Raw genomic sequence first — 9,584 nt, 5'->3', positions numbered from 1 at the left:
ACCTGTTTGATCAGCTTCTCTGGGGAGCTTTGTGCATCTCCTGGCTATTCCCAATCCTTCAGTGCAATGCAAGTAAAATTGAAAATCATCCCCGCCTACCAAACATGGAAGCTACTAGCCGCTACCCATCTCTGAACCGGATATTATAATATCCAGTGGCCATGTTAATGTAATAAAGGTTAATTGTACTGCACTATGCCTACCAAACATGGAAGCTATTAGCCGATACCCATCTCTGAACCGGGTATTATAATATCCAGTGGCCATGCTAATGTAATAAAGGCTAATTGTACTGCACTAGAAGTCATGTTACTGTAACAAAGACTAATTATGCTAAGTTGGCATAGCCATTAAAAGCCTGTATTTGCACAAGATCACACGGAGGAGCAGGATAGGTGAAATAACACATTAGTTATTTCCATCAATAAGTATGTTTTACATTCAGATTTTGCTTGGTACATTCATATTTTGTCTGCTCTACAAAAAGGTGTGCTTTAGGCCTAATTATGCATAAGTGCAGCGGCCTCTTGGAGCAATGGGACCGTGGCATAGACAAATGAGTCTGTATCTCTATGTTCTTGCTCCCATGAATTTGAGGCCCCTCGTGCTATCTTTCCAACAAATGAAACAAATAACTTCCAATTATCAGGCCGAAACAAATGTTCATTGTAGCCTCACTCTCAAATAAGTGAATGTACACATGGTTTACACTGTCGTGTTGTGACCATCTTGTGGCAGTCGGAGATTGGCATTCCTAATGATCTGATTGTATGCATCTGATCAAATCTTGGAATAGCATTCTCCCCTGCTAGAGAGATATTTAAACCTTCTTCAACATTTCAACTATTTCTGATAAAAATAGATTCCACTATCTGAACGAAGACTGCATTAAACAAGCAAACCATGGAAATCAAATGTATCTCATGCCATATATTTAACCTTAATGCATACTGCACCTGGTAACAAGCTTCCTTAAACTGACAAAAAAACCTCGTTAGGCTTACTGTATATGGAGCAGTTGCAGGGCTTACAACTAGAAAACAAGACTGTAAACTTAAAACAAACAAATGAAAGAAGGCTACATTAAACAAGCAAACCATGGAATTCAAATGTACCTCAATGCATATTAACCTTGATGCACACTGCACCTGGTAACAAGATTCCTTAAACTAACACGAAATAACTCGTTAGGCTTACTGTATATGGAGCAGTTGCAGGGTTTACAACTAGAAAACAAGACTCTGCAATGTGAACTTAAAACAAACAACAGAACGAGACACATTAAACCTTTGTTACCAAAGACAGCCATTTGAGTCTTGATCATGTAAGATAGTACACTCATAATGTAAATGTAATGGTCTATTCCCTCTCTTGAGTCTGCCCTATAGCTATGGTTAATTTCAAAAAACCTTGCAAAAGTAGGGTCTGTATGTAGCCTTCCGATTGACAAGCTTGCATCTACAAAAATGAGAAGCACAAATTAGCTAGTTTGGATATCCTATTTGTTTTGATGTCTGGTTACTTGCCTTTTCATGAATCAAATCCTCTGACACTATAATGCCAGAAGAACCCAAAGTTACATACTTTTGCTGTATCTACTTTCTTTTTAGCACTTCTATAAAAATGGAACCGAATGACTGACGTGATGCTACTGAACTGTAGATTTATAAAGCTCATTTCACCTTCCCTCCATGGTTTTCTTCTTGTGCAAAAATACTGATTTTTAGAATTTTGGACCCAGGGCCAAAGACAGTAAGTAAAATGGTATGGAATTGTATCCTATAACATTGCAAATATGTTCAGCTTGTCCCATGGATTACCTTCACTGTTATTTGAATCCATCTCATACTTGACAGCCATAGAATTTGAAAAGATTAAAAAGTCATGGATTTCTGTGTGATGAAATTGCAACTTTTTTTTTTTGGAATGAGGTTTGCAACAAAACATGCACATTTATATCCTCCATTGGTACCTGAGATTTTAGAGAATGAATGTTTTAAGAAGGCTTACAGGCCAGCCAAGTGTTTCAAGAAGGAGATAATTTGGATGAAGTAGATGTTTTAATGACTCAGAAAAATAAGATCTTGTGTGTGAAATGTTGTTTTTCAAATTCTGAATATTCAAAGAACAATCTTTTGACTAGGTTTTTGCTACTTCTTTTAATTAGGATCATCTTGTCACAGAGAAGAAAGAAACACAGCCTGTGTTAATGAATGCATCTGAATTTATCTCCATGACACAAAGTTTCAACCTCAACAATTTGTTTGAAAAGCATATTGTATGTTATAAAAGGCCAACGCAAGCTATTATGTGTTTGAATTACTATAAGAGGTGTTCTATACCCTGCGATGGAGAAGGTCCCTGAGTATGTGTTTTTGTCTTTGTATTACTACATGTAGAGAACAATTAGTTTTGCATGGCTCCAGGATATATTACAAAATAAAAAGTATAAAAACAACCAGTTTAGTATAAATCCACATTAACTTTGGAATTACATTCTAACATAGTTTACTTCAACCTTAGATATGCCTGTGTTAAATTTTGATTTTTTTAAGCTTTAGCAGGGTAAAAAACCGAACTGCAAGGAGTGCCAAGAAAAATGGATACCTCTGAGTACCCAATAGATCTGGGATAATATGGCTCCGAGCTAGTATAATCTCCATCTATCGTTTCTTAATAGATCTGGATTAATAAGGATCTAAAACTATTAAGGAAATGGTGTTAGAAAATACCAGATGGACAGAGGTGGTTGTAAGAGACTCTTCTATTTGAGGAATCAAGTTTTCCCAAATCCGTGTAACCAAAGGAAAAGGTAATATTGTTGTCTTGGACCCGGTGGTTTTGAATGACCTTAATGATCATAAACCACCAAGGCCCAAGCCAATTGTTAGATGCTACTAGACCAACAACAAATGCTTCTTGTGACAGTACAATGCAAAGGAAAAGTGATGCCCCTCATGCTACACGAATACAATCACAGTATTGTTGCAATCCTACATCTGCTATTTCCTTCCCTTCTTCTGCAATCAATTGCCTTGTGTTAAAGGAAATATCTGCTACTCTTTCTTCTCTAACCAGTGCACTTGCACTCTGTGTCCTGGTAAGTTCTAATGGGCTTATGTTAGTCTGTTTAGATCAAACTGAAGCAGGATAATTCACTGGATTAGCAGAAGTCATGGCTTCCCTGTGCACATTAACAAGTTGCTTTTGTCCTAATGTTAATATTTGCTCATAGCTCCCGGCTTCCTTGATTTATCCACCTTCTATGACCTGTGAAGATAGATGAGATATGCCACCATATTCAAAACTCCAGAAGGAAGATTAACTTGTAAGAAACCACGATATTTTATAAAGTGAATTTTCTGATTGAGTCCATAGAAGATAGATTATGTGTCTAGACTCTACCAGGATTTTATCGACGGTAGGAAGAAATTCCACTTGATGTGTGACTAATACTATTGTTTTCATTGTCAATGCTCCCGTCACAGAGTCCTGCAAGTAATTTAAGTTTATAGGAATCATACATTCAATCCCTATTCAAAATTGAATACTCCCTTTATGCATATCAAAGAGCAAGAAATCAACTCGGACAAAACCAATAAATCAAGTCACAAAACAAAATGATTTCTCACATTAAATAGAGTTGAAGGTGTTATCCAATAGATAAATGTCGGCATCATTATATAGTGCTCTGGCCAACAGAATCCTCTATTTTTTTCCTCCACTCATATTCAATCCTCTCTCCCCAATCTCTGTTATGTCTCCATGAGAAAAACTCTCTATATCCTTGTATAATATACAATCTTTTATTGCCTTCATGTACTGAATTTTGTCCATTGGTTTCCCATAGAATATGTTACTTCTGACAGTCCCACTCTGAATCCAAGCTGTCTGTGCCAAGTTGGCAACACTACCATATACTTGAACCTGCAATCAAAAAGTTTATGGAGGAATTTCTATATACATATATGTGCTACAAAACACACTATAGAAAGCAAAGAAACTGCATCTAAAATTTTGTTCAACTATGAAATGGTTACTGCTGCTCAAGGTTTATGTTCAACTTACATCTCCTGAAATCTTTGGGATTTCTCCAAGAATTGTATATAGCAGAGCAGATGTCCCTGATCCCAATGAGCCGCAAATTGCTACCTTTTCTCCCTTTTTTTAATTTGCAGATTTATTCCCTTCAATGTTGGTTTTTGCAGTGAAGACTGGGATCCCAACTGAATATACCTTGAAGAATTTCGATGGTATACTGGGATCCAGCGAGTGCTTTCCTCACAACAACATCTTGTCTCAGCTCAGCATCTTGTAATAACATGTCCAGACGATCTAGGGAAACTTTAACTTGAATTAATATAGCCAAAATGTCAGCTAGCATTCTGACTGGCTCTTGCATGACATGGAATATTGCTAGACTGTAAATATGAACATGGCAGTTAACAGTGGATCACCTATGATAGCACACCCTGCAAAAACTATAGATGTAGTAATGATGGGTGACATCCAGTAGAGTATGGTGCCATGTGTTCTATTAACCTGTGCAGAAAACAACAATTTGAGCTCAACAACTCAAAGATTTTCTATGAACTCTTTGAATTTTTCTTCCCATGCTTGTAGTTTGATTATTTTCATACCATTGAGAATTTCATATATTATTCTGAGTCGTTCATCTTATACAGTCATGAACTCAGCTTGGCACTTTTGAAGGAATTTTGATAATAAAAGCACATCTAGGATTCTTTTTTATAATCAAAGCACATCTTCTAGGATCCCTTACGGCTTAATAGCGGACTTGTCAACCATTTGAAGAACAATGGAGGTTTGCCTTGACATCCTTTGAAGATTTAAATTCTCCATGATGTCTTTTTGTCATGACATTGATGGCTCCTCCCAAATAAATGTAAGTGTACTCTGGGAGTGTCTTCTCCATGCAAGGAGTGTCTTCTCTATGCAAACATCTACAACAGGTCATGGAACAATTCTCCCAGATAGAACTGGATCTGCATCTGCCTCTCAGATTACTGGTTGCTGTATCAGCAGCAAGAGCATTTGATCTGCTATCCCATATATAGATGTTGCTAGATGTGAGCTGCAGGGAAGTGAAGCTAAGAGAGCGGAGGTAAGCTGCTTCATGTGGTTGGCTGGCGTCCGTGGTCAATAAAAACAACATGAATCAGTAGTTCGTCAGGTATACTGTATGCATTGCGGACTTGATTTGATAATTATTTAACTAATTACCAAACTGATCATACACATTATTCATATATACCCCGGCTTTGAGATGGGACAGTTGCTTTGGTTTATATTCTTTTAGATAAAAATTAAGATTACCATGTAAATAGAAACCTTCTCATTGCACAAACCGCTTCTGCTTGCTTCGCTTTTCCGGCTTCTTCTTGCTTGGCTTTTCACGTAACTACCACGCCTGCCTTTAATCGTCCGCCAAGCTCGTCCCCCTCCTACTCCCACAACAAACACTGTAATTTGGGACATCCAGAGAGATCGAACTCCTCCAACCATGTACACTATTCAACACCTTCCACTTCTTCTAGCTCCAAGCACCTACCAACATCTAGCACTCTAAGCCTTGTCAACTGCCATAACCCTCCATATCCGTAAAACTCCTCCATAGATACCAACACCCATTTGGAAACTCTTCTAACGCGGAGCACCCATCAACATTGAGCACCAGAAGCTTTGTACACTGCTCCAGCCCACTTATGCCCTTCAGCTTCACACAGTCGCCTGCGTGAAACTCCTCCATAGATGCCAATGTTTCCATGTTTGGAAGTTCTTCTAACTCGGAGCACCGAGCAACATTGAGCACCCGAAGCTTTCTACACTGCTCCAACCCACTTATGCGCTTCAGCTTCACACAGTCGCCTGCGTGAAACTCCTCCATAGATGGCTGTATCTCTGTTTTGTCCACTGAGAAAACATGCAATGTCTACGAATATTTGTTGTTCCTGGTGATCGAGGGCATCGTAACTAGTTTTCAGCCTTCCCTTTACCTCATTGGGAAGCCTCCGCAATTCGTCTTCCCACTTTGATATCTCTTTCCATAAAGATGTGCCCCTATCACTTTCAATGATAAGGGCAATCCATTACAACATTCTACAAAACTATCTGTAAGATCTTGAAACATTTGAGGCGGTTAGGCTTGGTTGAAGGCATGGGAGCAGAAGAGCTCTCGCGAGTATTTTGTGTTAAGCCCAGTCAACATATAAATTGATGGTATTGCAACTCTTGCTCTTATGAGAACATCCTTATTTCTAGATGTAATCAATATTAAACTCCCAGCAAGGAAATCATGGGTTTCAAGGGGCAAAATTGCTTTGACCTGATCCTCATGGTCGATGTCATCTAAAACTATTTAAGCTTTAGAAGATTCGAGACGCTTTGTGGGCATCTCTCTATCTGCATCAACGCTGTCTACTGGATTATGGCATCGAGTCAAAGAGTTAGAAGGTTTGAGATGCTCAATGAGCATCGCTTTACCTTCATCAACACTGTCTATTGGCTTATCGAATCGAGCCAAATCCTTCAAAAGTTTACGCTGCAGCGAAATTAAATACCCATCTTTGATGTCAGATAAAAAACAGGATTTAGGATAATCTGATTTCTTCATATTGAAGAACTGTTTTGCTAACGTTGATTTTCCTACTCCACCCAACCCTGTGATCCCCTCGATCTGAGGTTTTCCCCTTTGCGGTTGCTGCAACAGGACTGTATTCTCAAAGTCTGGCATCTTGTCATCCAAGCCTGTTGGATATTCGGCCACTGCGGCGCTGGAGGCGGAGGCAGCGGTGGAGGAGGATGTGGCGTTGGCGGAGGCACCCAGTGCAGCAGTGGGGGCGCATGGATCGTTGCAGCAGGTTGTACCCACTTCCGCGGTGGAGGGGGACGCAATCGTGGGGTAGGATGCTGCGGTGGAGGCGGAGGCAAGGGTGCAGCAAGATGAACCCATTGCAAGTATTGGCAACTGTGGAGGAGGATGCAGCGGTTTGCCAATTGGTAAACGCGTAGTGAGTTGTCCAAAAAGTTATGAAAATTCTGGTTATATTTAGTTTTTATAAACTTGTTATAATTGTTAAATTTTAAAATTTTAGATGTAGCAATTCCTCACTCCACCTCGTTACAGGACTCCGTAAATTGGTAAATAAAAATGAGAAGGGATGGTCCACACAAATTTCAAGGGATGAAGATGAATCAGGGGTTTCGAAAAGCCTGAAGCTTCTCGCGTGCATATATATATACATCCAACCTTTAAAAACCCCTTCACCGTGGTTAATACGGGGTTATGCACCCACTATTTCTTTGTCGCTTCGTTCGGTCCAGTGGGACCCTGGCTTCGCTGTGTCTATGATTTCGTTGGTTTCCCAATATTATAATAGGAATTTTTGGTCACTTCGATTTGCGTACTCGTCTGGTTTTTTTTACAATTGGAATTTCAAAACGGAGTAGTTTATAGAGGTGGAGGAATTGTTTGGATTGCTAAAAATAGTCAGAATCTGATATAAAAATTCAAAAAAATTTGTAGAAGTAGTGTTTGAATGGTGTTTTTAATGGTGGAAATAGATTCAGCACCATCAAAAAAGTCTAAAACACTTAAAATTTTGAAATTTAACAACTCTAATTTAGATTTACAAAAATTCTTGCGAGATTTTCTTTAAATATGACCGGAATTTCTATAACTTTCCAGACCATTCTTTCAACTAATTAGACTACGACTTTCAAAACATACCCATTTGTCAAATTTGATGACTGTCATATATATTTCAACCGTTTTAACATTGCTAAGGACGCATCTTGACAATATCGCAAATCTCTTAAATATATTTGTTGGGTCCATTTGTCAGATTTGATGAGTGTCACATATATTTCACTCGTTGAAGGATGCATTTTGACAGTATGGCAAATCTTTTAAATATATTTGATGGGCAAATCACTAAGACGACCAGTCTATCTCTTGAACGTTCACCTTCCACCTTTTCCCAACGTTCGTCCGTCTGGTATTCATGTATGTTATGTTCTTGTAAGTGATGGCCATACATAATGCTATGTTTACGCTGAAATAGTATATATGTGAGTTCATTAAACTAGTTTGAGGATGCTATATTATATTTTCATTTAGAATAGAATAGAAAATTTGGGATGATTTTCACAAATTTTGGGTTATATTTGATAGTTTTTAAAGTTTTTGGTGCTTTAGGGGTTTTTAATGGTGTTGAATCTATTTTCACAATTAAAAAATACTTCAAACACTCCCATGATTGGATTTTTTGAAAAAAAATGTATCGGATTCCGATTAAAAATTCTCTCTCCGAGCGAACAAGGTCTATGTGAATAATCTTTCATCAATTCCATGTTTTCAAATTGAGCACGAGATAATTAAATTTTGAAATCCTAGAAAAGGTTTACAAAGAAGCAGTTGTGTCTTCTTGCTCTTCAAAATTTGAGAAATCCAAAGATACTCTGTTATTGTTGCTTTTATATTTGGTTCAACGTGACATCATTTTGGTGGTAGTTGGTCGCAATTTCTCTAAGGGAATAAGCTCATAGGCGAATCAGGAAATGATTGTTGCCCACTACCCAAAAACGGTAGAGACACCTAGTGAAGGTTTCCTTGATATCAATACTCCAATGGTTGATGAATACGTCATATAGTTGAGTTGCGGTGGAGGTGGTGGAGGCAAAGGTAGAGGTAGTGGTGGAGGAGGATGTATATATTACTAATTAGTAAATAAAAATGGGAAGTATGGTCGTGAATTGGAGTTTCAAAAGTAATCATGTTTGAAGTTAAAGCCTTATAGATGATCATATATATATATATATATATATATATATATATATATATAGCCTTAAGGGTTAGCTCAACTATATATACATAAGCCCTGAGGGTTAGTTCAACTAGTTGAGTCCTCGTCGTTAAAGCAACATTGCTACTGAGAGGTCATGGGTTCAATTCTCTCAACGCCCTTGACGTTAGGTGAGTCTGTGGTTGAGTCGGTAGGAAGTGATCCCTTTGGGTGGATCTTCTTGGTACAAATATTCCTTGGACGTAATAGTCGCCTATCCCTGAGGTTCGTGAACCATATATATATTTGTGTGTGTGTATATATATATATATAACGAACCCTTGACCCTTGGTTAGTACACGGTTACGCACCTAGAGTAGCATTGTCGATTTGTCGTGGTTATGTGGCTACTTGGCTTCACTGTCTCTTTCACGTCAATATTGTGATCACGTTCCCTATTATTATAATATATTGGAATTTAGATTTCCTATATTTGTTATTCACGTTTCCAATTTTATAAGGCGTTGTCTATTTATTCTAAGTTTTGGAGTCCTTTTTACTGGAAAATATGTTTGGATTTTTTTATAAATGTAGAATAGTCACGTTACCACTTAAATTTGATTCCATCTCCATAAGTACATTTTGGGATTTTATAAAATTGTTATTTGACAAGTTTTCACATACCCGTCCATGTTTGTGATTCATGACCACGTTCTCTACTTTTATAATAAATTGGAAATTGGGTTCCTCATATCTCCGTCTACGTTTCCTACTTTTTAT

General features: G+C 38.0%; 1 protein-coding gene across 4 annotated transcripts; it reads right to left on the bottom strand.

Moving 5' to 3' along the window:
* Positions 1–2,224: 2,224 nt before the first annotated feature.
* Positions 2,225–7,025, bottom strand: LOC149264995 (uncharacterized). 4 transcript variants are annotated; one of them, XM_089429056.1, is made up of 4 exons: positions 4,069–7,025; positions 3,633–3,927; positions 3,406–3,492; positions 2,225–3,270 (listed from the first exon to the last, which is right to left on the bottom strand). In XM_089429056.1, exon 1 carries the CDS (start codon positions 6,971–6,973, stop codon positions 6,380–6,382), a length of 594 nt encoding a protein of 197 aa, XP_089285182.1. In that variant the 5' UTR covers positions 6,974–7,025; the 3' UTR covers positions 2,225–3,270; positions 3,406–3,492; positions 3,633–3,927; positions 4,069–6,379. The 4 variants fall into 4 exon arrangements, with proteins under 4 accessions (XP_089285182.1, XP_089285187.1, XP_089285178.1 ...); XM_089429061.1 differs by having other exon boundaries at positions 2,225–3,492; positions 4,069–4,542; positions 4,784–7,025; XM_089429052.1 differs by having other exon boundaries at positions 2,225–3,492; positions 4,069–5,147; positions 5,338–7,025.
* Positions 7,026–9,584: the final 2,559 nt, after the last annotated feature.

Source organism: Pinus tabuliformis, chromosome 6 (assembly GCF_031772625.1).
Source record: "Pinus tabuliformis cultivar Carrire ecotype Pingquan chromosome 6, CPIR1, whole genome shotgun sequence".
Taxonomy (NCBI): domain Eukaryota; kingdom Viridiplantae; phylum Streptophyta; class Pinopsida; order Pinales; family Pinaceae; genus Pinus; species Pinus tabuliformis.
The sequence above is the reverse complement of the archived record's forward strand: the minus strand, read 5'-3'. Positions and strand labels throughout refer to the sequence as shown.

Excerpts from the sequence above, each read along its gene's own strand:
- LOC149264995 (XM_089429051.1), bottom strand. The coding sequence starts at position 6,973 with ATGGGTTCATCTTGCTGCACCCTTGCCTCCGCCTCCACCGCAGCATCC.